The following is a 21,469-nucleotide window of genomic DNA, read 5'->3' as shown; positions in this document are numbered from 1 at the left end:
GAGACAGGGCGGGAAGGTGGAGGCTGGGCTTGGAGACAGGGGCGGGAAGGTCGAGGCTGGGCTTGGAGACAACCTTGGATGCAGAGGCGAACGTCTTCTGCCGGCCCTGCCTGCAGCAGGGGCCACGCGGACCGCTGACTCTTCTTTCAGACAAGCTCACGTGCAGGGGGTGGCTCTTGCGCTTGGTTCCCACCCAGGTGATGTCTTGGGCATCGTCCACCCCTAACAGACCTGCAGCGAAGGGCAGCCTCCCCGCGGTCGCCTCCCTCGGCTTCTTGATGGGGGTTCAAGCAGCTGGTGTGTTCTTGCTGGGGAGCAGACGCCCACCTGGGGAGAAGCCAGAGCCTTCCACTCTCCCTGGCGCCCCCAGGCCCCCCTCCCGCGCTCCCAACACCTCGGCCTCCCCCGCCCTGCCTGTGGGTGCTGGTTCCTGTTATTTAACTCTGTTTCCTCCCTGGGGATGTAATGTTTTTATTTTGGGTCCCATGTGACTTTAGAAAGTGGAACTGGGCCCAGGGTGTTGTGGTCTTCGGGGGGCTGGGAGGCAAAGAAAAGCTCCTTCTTCCCTGCACCCTCTCGGTGCCCTCCAGGCCTGCAGGGCTTGCCCCGGCCACCCCAGGCAGCTGTGAGGACGCAGGGCAAGCAGCGAGCAGAACCAGCTTCGGCAGGAAGCCAGGGAACAGGGACAGAGAATCCTGTGGCTTGTAAAGAGGGTACCAACTTAAGTTTTAGGGGACAGAGTTCAGAAAAGGAAATCATCTGTGTGGGGCTTTGGTGACCCTCCTTCTCAGCCAGCCTATGTTGATCCAGACCCTCCTCTGCTCTATACTCTGCACTGGCTCCCCATGTCTCTCAGAGATCTGAGACAACAGCCTACAAGACCCTTTACACTCTGACCCTGGCCACCTCTCTGTTCTGGTTCTCTGCTTCTCTCTGCCTTGCTAATCGTCTTCAGTCATTCTGGAGCCCTCATTGTTCCTCAGACACACCTGGCACACTCTGCCTCAGGACCTTTGCACATGCTCTTCCCTCTGCCTGGAGCACTCTTCTCCAGGAATCCCCTTGGCCAACCTCCTAATATCCTTCCACCCTTTGATCCAACGTCACCTTGCCATTGAGGTCCACCCTGACCACCCCCTTTAAAATTGCACCTCCCCCACCACACACACTTTGAGCCCCCTCCCCAGATGAACTTCTTTTTCACCCTCTGTATATTTTACTTTTAAATTTTGTGTAGTTTATTTTGCTTCTCCCCTGTAGCCAATGGTCTGTTTTCCTCATTATGCATCCCGCATACCTAGCACAGCGCCTGAGCACAGAGGTGTGCAGCAGGGACTTACTGAATGTTGAGCAGGTGGGTGGAGAGGTGAACAGGTCCTCACTACCACCTCTCCCACTGGGCACACGAGAAAACTGAGGCTCAGAGAAGATCAGGGATTTGCCTCAGGTCCTGGCCTGGGGAGGGGTCCCCGGGTCTCACGCGTCCAGGTCTCTGACAGCATCTCTGCATGGTTTCCTCTTAATGACCCACCAGGATACTGCAAATCTACCCACACCAGGCGAGCAGTCTTCAAACTGAAACTGGCCTGATGACTCAGAAGATGACCCCAGCGAGCCCGAGCCTTGGCTGCAGCTGTGCAGAGTCTGCTCCAGGGCTGGGACCTGGGGTTCTGGCTCTAAGTTACTCAGAGCAGCATGTGTGCATCAGCCCCAGGAAGGCTCCGGTGAGGGCTGGGAGTCCAGGTCCTTGTCCTGGAGAAGCCCAGTGTACTTCCGGGGATGTCCATCCACCACAGGTGACAGCACCTGCAAAGGCAATCGGGAGCCAGGGAGGCCTGGGAGGGGTGTTGACGGGCAGAGGACAGCCTGGGGCAGGATAGTTCTGGGTGGGAGGTCATGCTCTGACCTTGGCCACAGCACCGGACCACTCTGAACCTCAGTTTCTTCATCTCTGAAGTGGGAGTGCTATCGGTGGGTAGCACTGAGTAAGCCCCAGAGCACTCTAGGGAGGAGAGAGCAAGGAGCGTGAAAGAGGGGGAAGTAAACCAGGGCCCGGGGTGGGTGCTGGGCCAACAGCACTTCTGCAGTCTCGCTGGGGACCCCAGATGATCTCAGGACACCTGTCATGTGAACACAGGGCTGCTTGCTGGGATGCCATGCCCGTTAAACATGGCATAGTGACGAACTCACCGGCTTTGCCCGCGCTGGCTCCCCGAGTCCCAGAGGTACAACTTTGGCACCACCAGCGGCCCCTGTGGGACTCGGTTTTCCCATCTGTAAAATGGAGGTGATAACTGTCCACAGCTTGGCTGTTCTGAGGGCCCAGGACGCGGTCCCACTGAGACCTGTGTGTTCTGACTCAGTGGCCTGTGGGACGGCCTCCAAGGTAACCACAGCCCAGTGTGAGCAGGAGGTGAGGGCAGCCAACGGCCCCAGGTTAGTCAGTGGACTGGGAGCCCTTGGTGGCTTTTTTGGCTGACTTTCTCCAGGCTGTGGGACGACCCAGCCAAAGTCCTTTATTTTCTGGTTCCCTGGACTCTGCTGCCTTGGTCGCCGTGTTGTCATCAAGTGAAGTGTGTCCTAGGAGCCAGAGACCAGAAGCTCCGTCTAGGAAGTGGCCTGGCCTATTGGACAGGGAGGGCCTGCTCAGCTCTGTGAGCTTCCTCGTCCCAGCTTCCTTCCCACTCGGTTCTCTGGATGGACCCCGGAGCTGCCCCACGAAGCAGAGGGAAGGGGCTCTGGCCCTCCTTCCACATCCCTGCACCCCAGCCAGCCTGCTCTCAGCTGGACTCCTTTGGCCTGGAAGGAGACTCTTGTCCCTTCCCCCAGGCTGCCACCTACCAGGCAGGCAGGCTGCCCTCACCTGCGCCCGCAGGAGAAGCCTGACTCGGAAGGAAGTCAGCACCTCCCCGGGTTTCCCCACCAGCCTGCTCTGCGCTCGCTTGCCAGACGAGCCGGTGCTGAGCCCCAGGTCAGTTTCTGTTCCCTGTTGCCCTTACCTGGAGCGGCTCCCCTGCAGCCCTACCCCCGCTCGGGTCCCTCCGGCCACCTGGCTCACCTGGTTCCTCTGCCCACCTGCTCAGACCCCCTTCCCAGCTGATCCCTTTATAAGGGTCACCTCCTGACACTCAGCCACTCACCCAGCCATGGATAGATCCGTCTTCCTACTTACCTGATCACAGGTGCGTGTGCGAACAGGTGTGTGTGTGTGCACACTTGTGTAACAACTTAAGTACCTGCCATCCTGCCGACTAATTCACCTGTGTGTCCACCCGCCGGGACGCCTGGCTCTCCGCACGCCCTCCCCTACCTGTTTGGACACACACCTGTTTTACTCTATCTGGTCACCTTCCTCTCTACTTCCGACCTCCTCTTCTTTCCTTCTCCCCGTTCCTCTTCCTTAATCATTTCTCAGGTCAGGCACCTGCACCCCGAGAGAGAGAGAGGTGTCCTCCCTTTGATGTGGGGTTGCCTTCACCATTTGGATCCCAAACTCCACCCCTTTGCTCAAACCACCTCGGAGGAGTGTGTTCTAAATGCTCAGCTCTGTGGTGGTGCTGGGGTGTAATTAAACAAAGAGAGAGACTTTGTCCCAGATATTAAAGGCTTCGTGATCTAGTCAGAGGACATGGGGACTATACTTATGAGATAGGAACTCGACAATTTCTTGCCAAATAGTGTGACAACAAGTTTTGTGAAAATAAAGAACGCGGCGGGACGTGGCAGTGTGCACCTGTTATCCCGGTGACTTGGGAGGCTGAGGTAGGAGGATGGCAAGCTCAAGGTCAGCCTCAGCAGTTTAGTGAGACACTGTCAACAGAGTGAAAATAAAATAGAAAAGGCTGGGGGTAGCTCGGTGGCAAAGCACCCCAGGTCCAATCCCCAGCACCACAAAGGAGAGTCTTGTTAGTTGGAAGGGTGCTGAAGAGGAGGAACTTGAACCTGACAGAGAGCTGGCATTTGGACCCACAGGAGGCCCAGGAGGGAGGCTGTGTGGGCAGCAGTACAAAGACAGGGAGGGCAGAGCAGGGTCTGCTTGGGGAGGCCACAGCAGGACTGGCAATTTTCTGGAACACTGTCCTTCACCTGGAGGATCCAGCCCCTCCCCATCTCTTCCTGGGACTTGGTAGGGGACCCCGCAGGGCAACTGGGCCAGGTTTCTTGCTAACTCCCTGCTTGGTAGGAGCCCCAGACTCTGGCAAACCCGGGCTCAGGACATTGAGCAGGCTCAAGTCACTGCTGGGGGTGTTTAAGGGGAACATCAGCAGAATTGCAGGGAGCTGCTCAAAGAGAGAGCCCGGGGCTGCTCCACGCCCCTGCCCGTCCACGCAGTCCCAGGACCGTCACTGGAGTCCACCTGGCCCCTCTCATCACCTCTCCATCCTGATGGGCTGAAACTCGGAGCCCAGCAGCTCCTGGCTGGGCAACACAGCAGTGCTGGCCCCTCTGCCTGGCCCCTCGGGTGCCCCTGCCCTGCTGGGAACCCTTCCACACCAATGCCAGCACCATCAAACCCGAGTCTTGATAAGCGTGGTTCTGGAGGGGTCAGGGAGTAGGTAGGGACACCAGGTGGCAGGAGGCCAGGTGAGAGGTGACGCAGCGTCCAGCAGGCACAGCCCCGGCTCTGGCTGGCTCCCATTCCAAGTTCTGCCCACAGGAAGCTGCCTTGGCTGGGGCTGGGGTGCGGTGGGGCAGGAGCCCAGCCTGCTGCCTCCAAAAACGGGACAGCAGGCAGCCAGGGAGCCTCTGCACTGGTCCCTTGTCAAGGGAGAATGAGACGAACCAGACTCCTTAGAATCTCTAGCATTCACTGTATCTGGTTTTCTGTTTGTTTTGTGCCAAGGGTGCTTAACCACTGAGCAACACCTCCAGCCCCTATATTTAAAAAAAAATTTTTTTTTAGTTGTAGATGGACACAACACCTTTATTTTATTCATTTATGTGGTGCTGAGGATCAAACTCAGGGTCTCACACATGCCAGGCAAGTGCTCTGCCACTGAGCTCCAGCCCCAGCCCTTGTTATTTATTTGTTTATTTTTTACTTAGAGACAGGGTCTTGCTAAGTGACTTAGGGCTGGGCGAGTTGCTGAGGCTGGCTTTGAACTTGCGATCCTCCTGCCTCGCATCCGGAGTCGGAGTCGCTGGGGTGACAGGCAGCAGCTGTTATCTCAGCCCTTTCTCAGTTGTCTGTCGGCTTCCTGCTCCCCGGGGACTTCTGAGAGCCGGGACCGCTTCAAAGTGACCACCACACCAGGGCAGGCACCATCCTCATTTCCCAAGGGAAGCGAGGGTCGGAGGTCACGCGCCCGCGAGCAGCAGTGCTCTTTCCGTAAGGAGGCGCCAGCCCGAGTCGCTGTCCCCAGCGGTCACTCGTTTCAGTCAGTGGCCCTCCGGCTTGTGCTTTCTCTGCGTGCCACCTACACTATTATATTTACGTGACGGTGTTTTTTTCAAACCACTTGCATTTTTCACTCATTTCCTTCCTCTGTGCTCTCTCTCTCTCTCTCTCTCTCTCTCTGGTCTTGGGGGGATTGAACGCAGGGGTGCACTACAACCTGAGCCCTTTTTAAATTTTCATTTCAAGATGGGGCCTTGCTAAGTTGCTGAGGTTGGCCTCAAACTTGTGACCCTCCTGCTTCAGCCTCCCGAGCTGCTGGGGTGACAGGTGTGGCCACCACATTTGGTGCATTTTTCTTCCATTTTCAAAGGAAACTTTAGGTCCCACTATAAAAGAAAAGTGCGCCCAAATTAGCAGATAACTACTAAGCAAAAGGCGGATCGATGCTGCTTAGATTCTAGCTCTGAGGCGGAGGACTGCTCTCTGTTGAAAGGGGAGGCTCTGCAATAGAAGAGGTGCCAGGAACAGACTGGCCCCACACGGAGGTTTCCCCCTTGGTGCCCTTGGAGGATGGGCAGAGGCGTGAAGAGGTGCTAACTTGCTCCGATGAGAGCCAATATTATTTAGCACCCCATCTGTGTGTCACCCAGCTGGCTTAGCTGGCTATGAGCCCCATATTTGGGTCAGCACTATCGTGTGTATAATTAGTTTCATTCCAATGTCTTGGATGAAAAAAGATGGTGGACCATGAGTGAACTCCAGGGGGCAACCTGGGGTGGCCGAGGGGTGGCAGGAGGGAGCAGAGTCTGGCCGTCTGCTCATCCTGGACAGACGCTCCCAGCTTGTCCTGAAGTGACTGTGGGCCTCAGACACGGGCTCCACCCTGCAGAAGAGGGCAGGTAGGGCACCAGTGTGTCTCCATCGTGACAGGCAATTCAGAACGTCAGAGTACTCAAGGTCCCAACAGACAACTCGCAACTCTCAACCTTCTGTGGTCACCGAATTTGGCCCACAGAGGGAACTGAAAGTAACATCAGAGGCAAGGAGAGGGCGTAAGGGAGCGTGGGCAAATTAGAGGGTATCCAGACACAGGAAATCTGGTAGTTTGGGGCTCCCTTGCTGGGGAAGAGTTTTGGGCTGGTCCCTTGCTTGCTTCCTTTGCATGCTGGCTTAGTTGGGTTGGCGGGCTCTGGGCTCCAGGCTCCACTGGTGCAGGGAGCCAGGCTAGTGATGGAGACGGCCTGCTTCTGATCTGGGCATCCGAGGACGTCACCGGGAAGACTGAGGGCGCCCGGAAGTTCTGCTGGTCTCCGGGCGCTGCCAGCCTGGCTCTGCTTCTCACATCATGCGCTGCCTGGCTCCGCACCCCGTCCAGTCCCACCTGCCAGAGCCCCAAGGTAAAAGGGAAAGGGGTGGAGGGGTTGGGGCGAGAACGCATCTTTATTTTGAATGAAGTCATGAAGTCCCAGCTGGTTCTTCCGTCCCACCAGGCGGAGCAGCCTGTGGGAAGGTGTGAAGCCAGTGTCTACTTCCTTCCACTTGAGGGACATTAGGATCAGCCGGTTACCTGGAATGTGAAAGGGCTTTGCCAGCACTCAGACTTGCAGGGGGTGTGTCCTCGGCTCTCAGTCCTGCTGGCCTGGCTGGCCAAGGCCGACTGCAAGGCCCTCTCACTGCCAGGTCTGTGCTGAGGTGCACACTGAGGCTGTGGGAGGAGACTCTGCTGACCCCACCCTGTCCCCGGGAAGCAGGAAAACCAAAGCCCGAGTCCCCTAGTCACAGCAGTGGCAGTGCGGAGCTGCCGAGCACCTGGCACCTGGGACGGCTGCTGCCTTCTCCCCGGTTTCTAAATCATGGCATTTGAGAAGTGGGGACAGGGGACAGATGGTGAGAAAAGAGATGGCACAGATATCTGGCTCCACCCTGAGAGCAGCGCAGCAGGCATGACACCTAGCAGCATGATTAGCTGGACATGGTGTGCACTTGAACTCATTGCTAACCTAAGTCTCAGTTTCCTCACCTTTAAGATGGGCTAAGGGGACAGCCTAGATGGTAGGGTCCCGGGAGGGATCAAAGCGTCTAACCCCGTGCCTAGTACCTTGTAGCACCCCCACATCATAAGAGAAGCTTGATAGTATTGGCATTGCTATTGCTCGTTGAAAGGCGTGGGACCCCTTTTCTCAGGCTCCCCCGACACCTTTGGCTTGCTCTGAACCCAGAGATTGATGACAAGTTTCCTAGCTGTGTTGGATGCAGCTGGAGGTCACCTTGACCCACTCCCTCCATTTCAGATGAGGAAGCCCAAGCCTGGGAAGGGGAAGTGATCTCCCCCAGGTCTCCTGCCCTGGCAGAGCGGGAGTCCACCCCCCTGGAGGAGGAAGTGCAGGACTTCTGCCAGCGGGTGGCGGGGAGGGGGCGATAGGACACAGGGTTGCCGGAGCTGGGTTTCCATCCAGGGAAGGTCCCTGGCGGGGACAGGTTCCTTCCTCCCAAGGGAGTGAGTCCTTCCTCTAGTGGGTCCTGTGTCTGCACGTCTGAAGGGGTGGTGCACCGCCTTCATGGTTGGGCTGAGCTGGAGAGAAACAGAGTCACCCAGGGGTGGGGATGGGCTGCCTGCAAGTCAGGGCTTGCAGATCACCTGAACTCCTGGCCGCTGGCTTCCCACCGGAGTCCCTCTGGTCTCCCAAGCAGGGGCTGTTCGTTTCAAGGAGCAGGCTAGCGGCGCACCTCTGAGGAGCTTCTGAGAAAGCACGTGCTTGGTGCAGAGGGGAGGCAGTGGGTGCCTGTGTGGCCCAAACCCCGTGGTGCAAAGAGAAAGTGAAAGGGGAAAAGATCGCTGCCGCGAGGGAGGTGGGGTGCCCGGCCTACGCCCTCCCCAGTCTCCCTGCAGCCCCAGAGCTGGCGGGAGAGCAAGGCAACCAGCAGCGCGCGGGAGCCGGGGACGGCGGTAGGTGACTAAGGTCTCCCTCTGCAGCCCCTAAAATTGGGCGAGGAATCGAGGTTCCAAGGCTGGCAGTTACTTACCCACGGTCAACAGCGAGACCGGGAGGAGGGGAGTGGGGGAACGTGCAGAAAGAGGACCAGGGAAACTCCCGGGATGCTGGGGACTCCACGCCCGAGCCGGGAGCTGCCGAACCCTGCGCGCTCGGGTCCAGGGGAGGCAGCCGGCACAGCCTGGCTGGAGCAGAGGCTGGGGTGCCGGCGGGCGTGGGAGCGGGCGCACGCCTGGCCAGCCCTCGGCGTCCGCGCGCGCCCTGGATCCTGCAGAGGAGGCGAGTGCGCAGGGAGGACCCGGGACCTTGGACCAGGTTGCCCTTCCTGAGCTTGCGGGCTTGTCGGGGGTCAGGCGACTCTGACCGGGGCGCGCTAGAGAGTGGGCTCGGTGGCCAGAGGAGTGCAGACAGCTTCACCTCTTTGGCATCTAGGGTTCCTTCCTCTGCCTTTGGCTCCTCCAAGCCCAAGAGCAGGAAGCGCCCCTGAATCTCGACTGGAGAGGAGTATTTTAACAAATGCATTGAGGGCGGGGGAGCACAGATGGGAGACTTCCAGCCAAAGTCAGGGACTCTGTTCTAATGGGGCGGGGCACTGTGGACTACTAGGCTTTGTGTCCGCTCTCTGGTGTCGCCTGGGGTAGAAAGAGGGCTTGTGGGACTCAAAAGGACTCGGGTTTTAAGGATCCCATGCAAAGCTAGGCATGGGAGCTTCAAGTCTGACTTTCGGGGACCCCAGGGAGACCTATAAACTTTCTGGAGCCTTGCGTCTCTCCTGAAAGGTGGCGGCTCGGACCCCAAAGTGAGGCAGGGGTAAATGGTTCAGGGAAGCCCCGCCCCGGGTTCCAATAGCAAGGCTTGGGGTGGGGCTGGGCGGCCCCAGGTTAGTCTGCCTAGTAGAACGATTCCCACCCCGTTCTCTCATTGTGATGTGGGGAAAAGGGAGTCCTGGGGAGGTTCGTTGCTTTCTTGTGTTTTGCTGAGGGTCACAGAACAAGCAACCGGCAGTTAGGTCTGAACGAGGTCTCCTGAGAACTCAGTCCAGTGTCAAGGGGAGACCTGTTGACACAGCTGAGTCCCTCCGAGGGCAGGTCTCAGGAGCCCAGCACCTGGGCCCTTGGGACAAGTACAGTCCGGAAATCTACACAAGGATGCTGTTCCAGGGCCCTGGGGCACCCTTGGGGTGTGAGGAGTGGCCGAGAGAGGGGGGAAGCTTCGGGACTCGGCCCTCAGACTTGCCTCAGTCACCCTGACTGTAAAGGTGGCAGCGAAAGGCCTGCAGTCTAGGAGACGCTGCGCTGGAGTTAAGGTGCAGAAGCTGTTGGAGGACCCAGGCTGAGGACTGAGGGTCACTAGGTCAAGGTCATGGCAGCAGAGAGACTTTCAGAAGGAAAAATTGGAAGAATTTAGGAAGTGTCCAGTCTGGTTCTGGGGCTTCCCCTGGAGCAGAAGTGGAAGCAGGGAGGGACAGGGAGTCTGGAAGTTCCTGTGGGAGGAAGAGACTTGGGGATTCCCTGGTCTGGAGAAGGAGTCAGCTGGCTAAGGGCTGGGGCTTAGCCAGTGGAAACTCGCACTGCCGTGGAGTCAAACTTAAGTATCTCAGTCACCAGAGGCCAGCACGGGGTGGCTGGGGTGGCAATGTGAACCACAGGAGGGGTTCAGTCACCAGTGCAGATTCCTGCGCCCGCCTCTGACTCGCCGAGGAGACCCACTGGGTGAGCTGGGGACGCTGTGCTTGTGAGACCTTTCACAGCGAAACCTGCAACCCTCATGGGACTCTTGACAGAGCCCAGCAGGCAGGGCTGGCACAGGGTTCACGCTGGGGCTTCTCACCCAGCCGAGGGCCTGGCCCTGAGTCCGGCCAAGCCGGGGCCCAGGGCAGGGTGTCAGGACTGGAGTTTGGGGCTTGGCTTGCCCAACTGCAGCTACAAGCTCCACCTTCCTCAGCCTGCCCAGGTGGAAGCCAGGAAGGTGAGACGCGCAGAATGTCGGGAAGCCCGCCTGGAGCTAGGGTGGCTCCTGTCCAGACCTCGTGTTCTGGCCGAGGGGCAAAGGCACTCCCCCTCCCTGTGGCCCAGAGAGCTGTCTCCTTGTCTCCTCCCTCTCAACCTGGGACGGCCCGCTCCCCACCCCCAAGAGCTGCCATGCACCAGCACGTGCCGACGCCAGAGCTGTCTTGTTTGAGTTCCAAGGTTTTCCAAGTTGCTGGGAGCTGGGTGTCCTCAAAGAGGTTCCAGAGAAAAAGGGGGGTAGCCTGAAGATAGGGAAATGACTGTGGGTTTTATTATTTATTTTATTTATTTGTTTATTTATTTTGTTAGTGTTTTACATGATTTCCAGGTTGCGCTTGGAAAACACACACACACACACACACACACACACACACACACACACACACGACCAGATTGTCTCTGTGGGACTCTCGGGAAGCTGGCTTGGAGGCGGAGACCTGCACACAGGAGGCTCCCTGGGTCCCTCACAGGGGAGGGGAGCTCTGGACAGGAAAGGGGACAAGGCAGAACTGGGCAGAGGGAGGAGCTGGGTCAGGATGCAGCAGCTCCAGAGGTCTCGGCAGATGCCACAGGGAACCCTGAGGCTGGCACAGCGTTTGGGGTTGTTACAAATCGAGGCAAGGACAGCAGACCCTGCGTGGGCCTTGGAGGTCCCTTTCCTGGTCATAACCGTGTACTACAGACTGGGCGTTTTAGAAGGAATAGCGGTTTGCTTGGCTCCTGGTTCAGGGGGCCGGAAGTCGAGGAGCAGGGTGCAGGATCTGGCCGGGGCCTTCTGGCAGTCCACAACATGGCAGAGGAGCTTATGTGGCAAGACGGAGCGAGGGCACCAGCTCAGGGCTCCTTCCTCTTTTTATGAAGCCCCCACGGGTGCCCCACCCTGGAGACCTTGTCCAAGCCCAATCCCTCTCCAAAGCCCCCTTCGCACCCACCGACCTGTGACGCTGAGGGCTGAGTCCGCGACACACACTTCTGAGACCACCAAAGCCCAGCACCTGGAGCAGGCGTGACCTGGGCAGTCCCGGGAAGGTCACACCGGGAGCTGGCGTCGCCTGGAGGACTTCTGTTTCTAAAGATCTTATTTCCGTAGGAGAGTTCTGTGCTCACAGCAATACTGGGTAGAAGACAGAGGTCTCCATGGCCCTGTGTCCACCCACAAGCAGCCTCCCTACCATGGCTGTCCCCCACCCGCCGGGACGTTGTGGCAGTGAAGCTGCATGGACACATCCTTACCCCGCAAGTCCACAGTCTGCATCGGGCTCCACTCTGCATTCTCTGGGTGGGGACGCGTGTGCAAGGCTTGTGTCCCCAGTGGCAGCTGCAGAAGAGAGGTTTCTCTGTCCTGTAAGTGCCCCGTGCGTCGCCCACCGTCCTTCCTGCCACTGGCCCCTGGCAACGCCGACTTTTTATTCCCCCGTGTGCAGCCTTGCAATCTAGCTTCCTTGGCTTAGTGGAGCCGATTCTTAGTTTTTAGGGTTTTTTTTTCCTTTTTTGTGTCACTGGGGTTTGAAGCCAGGATTCACTCATGCCAGGTAAGAGCTCAACCACTGAGCTACACACCCAGTCCCTGGAGTCCTGTTTTAAATCTCTGCTCTGTGAAGCCCCTTTTAGAGAAAAGAGGTTCTGGACCCTTCTGTGCCCTTTAACCCAACGGCGCTACCTTCCCCGACTGAGGGATCTGGGATTCTTGTAAAACACCACTGGAAAGCCACTGCTCTCGTCCCACCGATTTAGCACATGAGGATCCTAAGGACCAGAGAGGGGAAGGGCCTTGCCCAGTGTCACACAGCCTGTCGGACGCAGAGCAAGGTCAAGATATCAGGCCTTGGGGCTCCTGAGTGGACGCCCCCACCTGCTGCCTGCGTGCTCCCTGGAGCTGTGGAGAAGTCCTGAGAACCGCCGCCAGGGCCTGGAGCCAGTCTCACTCTGTCCCCAGCTTCCCGCCTTGAGGTCTCCTTGTCCCGCCACAAGCTGGTTGGTCCAAGTCCAGCGGGGCTGGGGAACCGCGGTGGGAATGCCGGTTCTCGAGGTGCTGGGGCGGGTCAGGCTCGGGCAGCCGGCTGGTGCACAGGGGCAACTGTGGTTTGCGCCCTGTGGTTCCCAGGTGGCTGCTGTCTTCACACCTTTCAGAAGAAAGGTCTGAAAGACCTGGTAGAAGGGGCCAGTTCAGGTGCTCAGGGCCAGCATCCTGCCGCCCCTCTGCAGGAAGACCCTCCTGCCTTCCCCGGGCCCTAGCCAGACAGGGCCTCTCCTTCCCTGAAAACCCGTCCGTCGCGAGCCGTCATCTCTGTAGCAGGGCAAAGCTAGAAGGGACTTGAGAGGGTCTCCAAGCCAAGGGCTGCGAGCCCAGTGCCGAAGGAGCCGTTAAGTGTGTGAAACGCAGGCAGGCCTGGGGGCAAGAGGGAATAGTGGGGTTGCTGGCAGCAATGAATTACATACTCTGTATGGAGACATGACGATGATTCACACGCACACTGACCTTGGCTTGGGAAATAAGACCTCGAGGCCTTCAGACTTGATTCAACCATCGCTTTTGAAACCATGCTTCCAACCAAGTCCCAGTGGCACAGATGAGGAGCCTGCAGTTCAGAGTGGCATTCCAGAGCCAATGCAGAGCAATATTTTCAGACCCTCCTGACGTAAGTCTGTCTGACCTCCTGCCCCCATCAGACAGTCAGACAGACAGACACACACACACACACCCGTCTTCCAGTCTCCCTGCCTGAAGAAAAAGGCCCAGAGCCTCCAGCTACCTTGCAGACCCTCAGTGTTGCCACATGCCTGAGTTTCCCCTCCATCCCCGTGACCTCCTCAAGCCCCAGCAGGAAGTGAAAGTCTTGAGTGAAACCAACCGTTCTCTCGGTCTTCTCTGTCTCCTATTCCTAGGACACCCACACTGGGCCGGCGAAGTTCTGGCCAGATAGCCGGGGCTTCCTTTTTCTCAGGTGGCATTTGCCTCCCCCTGGGTGTGGCCAAGTCCAGCATAATCTCACCTGCCCCCCGAGAACCATGGGCTCTGGGCACAGATCAAACTGTTCTCAGACATCCTACAGGGCAGCAAGAGCACAGGCTGTTACTTTAAAAAAAAAAAAAATTGTTATTTTCCTATATCAAACTGTCTCTTATGTACTTTAATTCTTTGTTTGAGACTGGGTCTTGCTAATTGCTGAGACTGGCCTCCAACTTTCCAGCCTCCTGCCTCAGCCTCCCAAGTGGTCGGGATCACAGGTGTACACCTCCATGCCTGACTTATTTTGTTTTTTGTTTTAAACTTCAGAAACTTTTACTTCCGGGGTTAACTGCACACTGCAGTTAATAATGTGTCAGTCTTTGACCCACACGGTGTATCTGGTGTCATTAATTTCCCTGTCCTCTTTCTGGGCACCTGTTCCAATACAGTTGAGGTGTGTCCTTTGTGTGTATCCTTGTAAGATAGGTGTTGCCTTCTTGGGTGCACCTGTGACCCTCTGCACATCTGGGATTGAGCGAGGCTAGCTTACCCTGTTTCTGACTCTGATGTTGATAGCGCCGTTTACCGGTGAAGAGTTCTGCTCCTTCTAATGTTGAAGATTGAACACTAGAGAAGCAGCCAAGGCAAGCATATTAAGCAGGTTTTATTTAAAGGTAATAATACAGACTTCTCCCGGCAGGAAGAAGGGGGCCATGGCTGATGTTCTAAAGTCCCCAGAAGTGAGCACACCCTACATCTTTTATAAGTTAAAGTCTCTTTTGTTCTCCAGTTCTCTCCCCCTTATCTCTCCTTCCTGCCTACGTGACTAGGCCTGGTTTTGCATTAAGTGAGAAGCCATGGGCAGGGGGAGGGCCAAGGTGATTCAGGCAGGCAAGGGCCCAGGGGGCATTAATTAGCAGCTCCTTGCTTGCACTCTTTGATAAAGGCAGGCAGATTTGGTCATCAATGGGCTCTGGAGCTCCTTGACATTCCATTCTCCCAGGGGCAGTCTCCAGCTTCCAGAGGGGGATGGCTTCATGGCTTCATTTCCTCGAATTGACCCGATTTCCTATTTCTACACTAACTGCCTGTCCTTAATTCTGGCTTCACTGTTATAAAGCTGGCCCGAGTCACTGGCCCGAGTCGCTGGCCCGAGTCGCTGGCCCGAGTCGCTGCTTGGGCATTGGGTCTTTGCTGCCAGTCACCACAATGCTCTCCGTGTGGAGCAGCAGCTACTTTCCTCCTGTCCACACCCCAGCAAGGGACATGAAGGTGGCCTCCGACTCCCTGTCACCGCAGATCACACACACACAGAGCATCTTCAGCTGGGTCCTCTTGTGGACTTGCGGAGTGTCTCAGGCAGCTATTTCACCGCGGTGACTAAAGGAACTGACCAGCACAACTGTAAGGAGGAGAGGTTCACCTGAGGGCTCACGGTTTCAGGGGCCTTAGTCCATAGGAGGTGGCTCCAGTCCTCAGGGCTGAGGTGAGGCGGAACATCATGGCGGGAGAGGGTGGTGGAGGGAAGCAGCTCGCATCACGGTGATCAGGAAGCAGAGAGAGACTCCCCTCTCCAGATACAAAACATACACCCCAATTCCCACCTCCTCCGGCCACACCCCACCTGCCTCCAGTCACCACCCAGTTAATCCCAACCAGGATTGATTCACTGATTGGGTTAAGGCTCTCACAACCCAGTTTCTCCTCTGAACCTCCTGTGTTGTCTCACACCTGCGCTTTTGGGGGACACCTCACATCCAAGCCATAACATGGGGCATCTCTTTGTGACGTAGAAACCCGGGAACTGAATGGCCTGTCGGAGGATCAACAGGTTGTTGACTGTTCTGTGGGGCAGCCTCTCCGCTCTGTGTTCCCTGTGTGTGTTCTCTGCCTGATAGACGCTTGGTATCTCCCAGCTCTCTGGTTTTTGTCACTTGCACATGTCAAGTGCCACCTTGCTGTCTTAGTTTGGGGCCTAGATCTTAGTGCCACTATAGAGTTAGTGACATATAGAATGACATAGGGAGTTATATGTCACTGGAGGCAAGCCGAAGCAACCCTCTGAAGTGCATGCTAGGCCATCCGAATGCAATAGACCCTATAGCTCAGAGAGGCTGAGGGCCTTACGCAGGTCACGTGGTGTGGGATGGGCCAACGCTCATACCCATCGTATTTTAATTATTGTGTTTTTTTTGTTTTGTTTTCTTTTCTTTTCTTTTCTTTTGTTTTTTTTGCGGTGCTGGGGATTTGAACCCAGGGCCTTGTGCTTGAGAGGCAATTATTGTGTTTTATCTCCTTAAACATCAGCACGCTCAGCAGGGACAGTGCATGAAGCCTCTTTGGGGCCCCTGGGAACCGAGTCAGTAGGACACACCCAGCAAATCATGGTTTTGCAGGTTTGGAGAACGGAGAGCTGCCTCTTAGTCTATCTGGAAGACCCCTGGGTACTACAGAAAAAGGGGGCCGTGTGCGCTTCTGTCCCCACGAAGATGCTGTGTAGGGCTGGTCAGGGTCGGTGGGCCTCCCTGGCCTCTGGAAGCAGCTTGTCCTGTGGTTGGGGGGCAGGGTGGTGTTGGGAGAAGCCTCGGGGAGGGGAAAGGGGAAGACGGACCAGCAGTGAGACTCTGAATCCCACCCCTGCTGGTGGGGCTGAGGCTCAGAGGGGCGAAGAAACAGGCTCCAGACCAAAGGCAGGACGGGGCCAGCTCAGACCGGAGCTTCTCCACGCCTTCCTCCCGAGGCCCCTGTGCTGGGACAGCATCTGAGAAGCCCGCCCAGCCTCTTGCCACCGTCTGTATGGGGGCGTAATGAGGCCAGTCTCCAGAGTCGCGTGGTGATTGGGATGAAATAGTAAATGCACAGCCGGGACGAGACTCCCCAGCGGCGTCGCCGGGCGTGCTGGGGTGTGGAGACTGCAGGATCCGTCATCAGGGGTGTGGGTTTCTTTCTGGCAAAACTCAGTTCCCCTCGGGGGAGAGAGAAGTGGATGTTCACTTTAGAAGCCAGGTTTGTACCACGGCCCTTCAAAACCTGCGGTGCAGTGTGAAGCGAGGACGGGATGCACCCCCGGAGGACTCGCATGGCAGGGGTGAGGCGTGTTCAAGTTGGATGGGGCACAGTAGCCCAGGGGCAGTTTCAAAGAGGACCTTCTAGAAATACTGCCCACTTACCAAAGACGCGGGCCACTCCTCTGCTGGACCTCAGACGGCTCCTTCAGAGGGAAGCCGTCTGCCACCCACACCTTCCCTCACTGGGCAGGGCCCTCAAGTCACTCAAGGAGCAGCTGAAGAAGCCAAGGCGCTGGAGCCAGGACGGGGCGGCACCCCAGCTCTCCCCAGCTCTCTGAGCCCTTCTTCATCTGAAAAATACGTCAATATGGCCGATGTGTGCGTCCGCTCAGACGGGATAATGTCTAGACAGGGTGTCATGGGGCCTGGAACTCAGTGGGCGCCTGTGAGCTCTAGTTATGCATCATGCCACACACAGGGACGTGTTGGTGGCTAGGGGACAGTGCTGGTGTTGGTCAGCTCCTTGTCACTGGGACCAAGATACTTGACACAAGCAGCAAGCAGCTCAGAGGAGGAGTTTTATTTTGGCTCAGTTTCAGAGGTCTCAGCCTACGGTTGGCTGCCTCCACTGCTCTGGGCCTGAGGTGAGGCAGGACGTCATGGTGGAAGGGTGTGGGGGAGGAGGAAGGCGGGTCAGCTCAGGACAGTGGGAAAGAGAGAGGGAGGGAGGGAGCAGGGAGAGGAGGGAGGGAGGGAGGGAGAGAGAGAAGGAGAGAGGGAGAGGGAGGGAGGGAGGGAGCAGGGAGAGGAGGGAGGGAGAGGGGGAGAGATGGAGAGAGAAAGGAGGGAGGGAAGGGGAGAGGGAGAGAGAGGGGGAGGGAGGGGAGGAGGGAGAGGGGGAGAGATGGAGAGAGAGGGAGGGAGGGAGAGGGAGGGAGGGGGAGAGGGAGGGAGAGGGAGGGAGGGGGAGAGGGAGGGAGGGAGGGAGAGGAAGGAAGGAAGGCAGGAGAGAAAGAGAGAGACTGAGAGAGACAGAGAGGGAGAGAAAGGGGGAGAGATGGGGAGAAGGAGAGAGAGAGGGAAGGAGAGAGAAGGTGAGAGGGAGAGAGGGAAGGAGGGAGGGAAGGAGAGAGAGAGAAAAAGAGAGACAGAGAGGGAGGGAGAGGAGGAGATCGCAAGGGCCAGGGACAAGACCCAATCCCTGGGGGCGTGTCCCCAGAGACCTGCTTCCTCCAGCCGTGACCACCCACCTACAGTTAGGCCCAGTAGTCCACTTAAATCATGGCCCCTCAAGGATCAAGCCTCTGAGGGCCGACCTGGTCACGGCGCCTCCGACATTCTGCACTGTCTAGCACAGGAGCGCTTCGGGGCATTAAAACCCAAGCAAGAACAGGGCTCTGCCCTGCTGGGGCGCTGGCTTGTGCCCTCTGCCCGGGTCGGGGGCCGAGGACTCCCCTGTCCGCGGGTGATCACCGCCATCACTGCCCGGCCCCCTCTGGAATTCTAAGTGGAAGAAAGACTCCCGTTGAGGGGACTTTTAAGCACTTGCCAAGCATGGAGGGGCACGGGGAGTGTGGTTCTGGGGACACCGGGAGGTCCGAGGCCAAGGCCAAGGGAGTCCCGGCGTGAAGGGAGGCAGGGCAGCACTGTGGACAGGTCTGGGGGGAGTCTGGAGTCTGAGACCCCAAGATGCTGAGCTTCCTGTGACGGCCGGCATGCCACCGAGCCACCCTTGACCTCTTGGTGGTCCTGCAGGGACCTTCTCCAGGTGGGAAAGCTGAGAATCAGAGAGGTCAAGTGACCTGCCCGAGGCTTCACAGCCAGGATTGCAGCTTGAGCCCCCCTCGCACCTCCCTGAGCACAGGAGTTCGTTCTCCCAGCCCCTCATCTTTCCACGAGATGACGGGGCGCGTCTTCCCTCCCAGGCACTGGGCAGTGCGCCGCCATGGACCTGGGGCCCCTGGAAGGCAGCTACCTGGAGCTCCTGCACAGCAGCGCCGACCCCCTGCACCTCTACCACTTCTACGACCAGATGGACCTGGCGGGGGAGGAGGAGATCGAGCCCTGCTCAGGTGCGCCGCGCCCCTCGGGCCTCCGCCGTGCTGCCCGCCGGCGGGGAGCCGGGAGCTCGTCAGCACCGCGGACAGCTCCCGGCTCCCGGGCTCCAGCCGCGCCTCCCGGGCTCCAGCCGGGCCTCCCCTCCTGCCCCAACCCTCTGCCCAGATATTTCCCGCCTCATCCAAGGGCCTCTTCCTCCCAGAACCCGACACGGACAACATCAACTGCGACCAGTTCAGCAGGCTGTTGTGTGACATAGAGGGAGACGAGGAGACCAGAGAGGCGTATGCCAACATCGGTGAGCCCAGCAAGGGGACCATGCCGGGAAGGGCTCCTTTTCCTCCTTCCTTACTCTCACCTGCTCACCAGCAGACCCCTCCCCGGATGGGGGTGGGGTGGGAGCAGAGGCTGGAAGGGTGGAGACCCCAGAGAGGAAGGAGGATCCCTGCCAACGACCCCAGGCAAGCAAACCTCCCTTCGAGCCCTGGGCCCCAGGTCTACACCCTTTTCTGTTTCTTGCTTTTCTTTCTTTCCTTCACGTAAAGCCCAGGCCACACACGCCTTCCCCTCTTCCTCCCCAGCTCCTGAGCCACGCTAGTATCTGTGATCGCTACTGGGCGGCCATGGAGCCCCCGGTGCTGTAGCGCATCGCATCCTTGTACCGGCCTTCCCACCACGGAGGGGAGGCCGTAGCGTTAGGATCTCCCTTTAATAGGTGAGGACGCTGAAGGAGGGGAGGCCGTAGCGTTAGGATCTCCCTTTAATAGGTGAGGACGCTGAAGTGCAGGGACGGGAAGCGACCTGCCCGAGGCTGCGTTAGAAATGGTAGTGGGCAGGTCTGAGGTTCTAACTCAGGTCCTCCTCCTTTCAAAGTCCCCGTTTTAATCACAAAAACAGAGTCTGAGGTTGGGGCATTTGCAAGGTTTAAGTTGGGAAGCTGGCAGGCAGCGTTCAAAAGTACAGCTTTTAGACACAGGCAGAACCTTTGAGGAGAGATGCAGCAGCTGCTGCTGCTGTTGATTTTGGGGGCAAAGAGAGAGAAGGGCAGAGGACCCTCCCCACCAGGGTCACCACTACTGCCTAAGAGGCTTTGTTGAATTAGAAAAAAAGGCATCCCTTTTTCTGGAAGGTGCAGCCCCTACCAGGAAGTAACAGTTTGGCTAGCACAGGTCAGGCTAGTTTGGATTTCTTCCCCCATTTGTCCTCTTGACTGGGCAAACTTGTGCAGCAAACAACCTGCACAACTGTTCTTGGCAGCCCTTCCCTGACAACCCAGGAACCGCACCACTCAGGAGGCCTGTGTTTGGCATGAATGTCGCCCGTTTCCACCAGAGCAGATAAGTCAACAGCCCACAAGGCAGAATGGAGAGGAGCGATAACTGTAGCTCTCAGAAAGCACAGACCCAAGAGACTGCTGGATTCCTTCCCTTCCTGGGAATGTCTTGGTGGCGTCCTGGTGGAAGCCAAAGCGTCCACAGCAGTCACACTTCCTCACAGTGGGGACAGGATCTGGGCATCACCAGGATCTGGGGATTTTCTGTCCTGGGGGCGTCTCCAGAGGAATGGGGAGCCACCTGAGCCTTCGGGGAGGTGGCTTTCCCGGGCCGTCCCTCACGGCCCTGGGCTTCCCTGCAGCTCCTCGGAGGCTAAGCCCTCCCTGCCATCACGGTGGCACCCTGGCGCTCCCGCCGGACCTCCGAGGTGCAGAGCCGGCAGGCAAAGGCGCGAAGCCGTGGACCAGGACGGGGATCTGCTCAGGGGAGCCTTCGACAGGGCAGGCTCCTTACTGCCGCCCTTCAAGCATCTCCCGTGACCCCCACTGCAGTCAGGCCCGACCCCTCCCCAGCACGGAACTTCCATGCACACCCAGCGCCCCTCCTCCGGGAGGCCTCCCTGCTGGCCCCGCCCCCCCGCACTCCTCTCTCCTTTCACCATCTTCTGTGAAAACTCCCTTCCCATTGGCTCCAAGCCATGTGCCTCTCCTATACTACGCCACGTCATGGAGTGCCTACTGTATACCCCGTATTGTGTTGATGCTTGTGATTCAGAGCTTCCGGTCGTTGCCGACGCAGGCATTATTTATCCTCCTTACACAGATGAGGAAATGGGGGTCCAGAGAGGTTAAGTAACTGTTCCAGGGCTACTGGAGAACAGAAGTGGAATGGTAGCCCACTCTTCCGCGCTGCCACGGGCTACTTCACGGCAGTCAGGAAGTTCTCCTGGACACATACCTCCCCTTGATTATGGGGCTTAACCAGGGAAGCACATGGGAGCCACAGCAGGTTCTGGAGCCAAGGAAGGGCCAGGGAGGGGCTTACTGAAAAGCCAGGAAGGATCACTGTGTGCTCATTCCTCTATCATTTAAAAGTTCAGCTCCATTTTTAAGCTCCCACTGTGCGCCAGGCCCAGAGGGTCACAGGCCTTTGGTGGCCAACCCCAGGCTGGGCACACGGTGGTCCTCTAGGGAGCTCTCTTGACGGTGCTTCTCCTTGTCTGGCCAGCGGAACTGGACCAGTACGTGTTCCAGGACTCACAGCTGGAGGGCCTGAGCAGGGACATTTTCAGTAAGTCGGGAAGCGGGTCTTGGCTCAGCCCGCACTGTCTTGTCCTGGGGAGGCACCATCATTCCTGAGCACCACCCCTCCCCCATGGAGGACAGGGAGGCTGGCCTGGGGCTTCCACTGATGGTGAGCGCTTGTCTCTGGTTTCTCTTCCAAGTGGAGCACATAGGATCGGACGGGGTGCTCGGCGAGGGCCTGGAGGTGCCAGCAGATGCAGAGCAGAGGAGCCAGAAAAGACGTGAGTAAGCCCCTCCCTGGCCCTTCCTTGGCTCCAGAACCTGCTGTGGCTCCCATGTGCTTCCCTGGTTAAGCCCCGTCTGCCCCACCTGGGCTTGGGGTCCTCACTGCCTCTGCCTTCACCACAGCGAACTGCTGTCCAGGAGGAAGCAGATGGTCCAGGTTGCAAACTGCCACTCTGCTGGCAGGGTTCTGCCCCTGCTGTTTCAATTACCATTCCCCAAATGACCTTTAGGTCCTGGTTTCTCTTGCCCTGAGTGGTCATCCTGATATTTGAGGGAGGTCTCTACAGGCACGCATCTGTCCTCAGCAGAA

At 57.9% G+C, this 21,469-nt stretch overlaps 1 protein-coding gene across 8 annotated transcripts in view; it reads left to right on the top strand.

Annotated features, from left to right (window-relative positions):
* Nucleotides 1–21,469, top strand: part of Ciita (class II major histocompatibility complex transactivator) — a 48,077-nt gene that overhangs the window by 5,059 nt on the left and 21,549 nt on the right. For 4 of the 8 annotated variants that reach the window (XR_007106151.1, XM_047533990.1, XM_047533987.1 and 1 more), the window contains 4 exons: nt 18,224–18,370; nt 18,559–18,654; nt 20,858–20,920; nt 21,075–21,155. Coding sequence is in view for 7 of the 8 variants with exons in the window: in XM_047533990.1 (XP_047389946.1) it covers nt 18,224–18,370; nt 18,559–18,654; nt 20,858–20,920; nt 21,075–21,155 (387 nt within the window). In the remaining variant the exon portion in view is untranslated. Of the gene's footprint in view, nt 1–6,558; nt 6,736–8,196; nt 8,286–18,223; nt 18,371–18,558; nt 18,655–20,857; nt 20,921–21,074; nt 21,156–21,469 lie in introns of those variants that run through there. The other 4 variants (XM_047533989.1, XM_047533988.1, XM_047533991.1 and 1 more) reach the window with 3 other exon arrangements.

The sequence above is a fragment of the Sciurus carolinensis genome, chromosome 18 (assembly GCF_902686445.1).
Source record: "Sciurus carolinensis chromosome 18, mSciCar1.2, whole genome shotgun sequence".
NCBI lineage: Eukaryota > Metazoa > Chordata > Mammalia > Rodentia > Sciuridae > Sciurus > Sciurus carolinensis.
The sequence above is the reverse complement of the archived record's forward strand: the minus strand, read 5'-3'. Positions and strand labels throughout refer to the sequence as shown.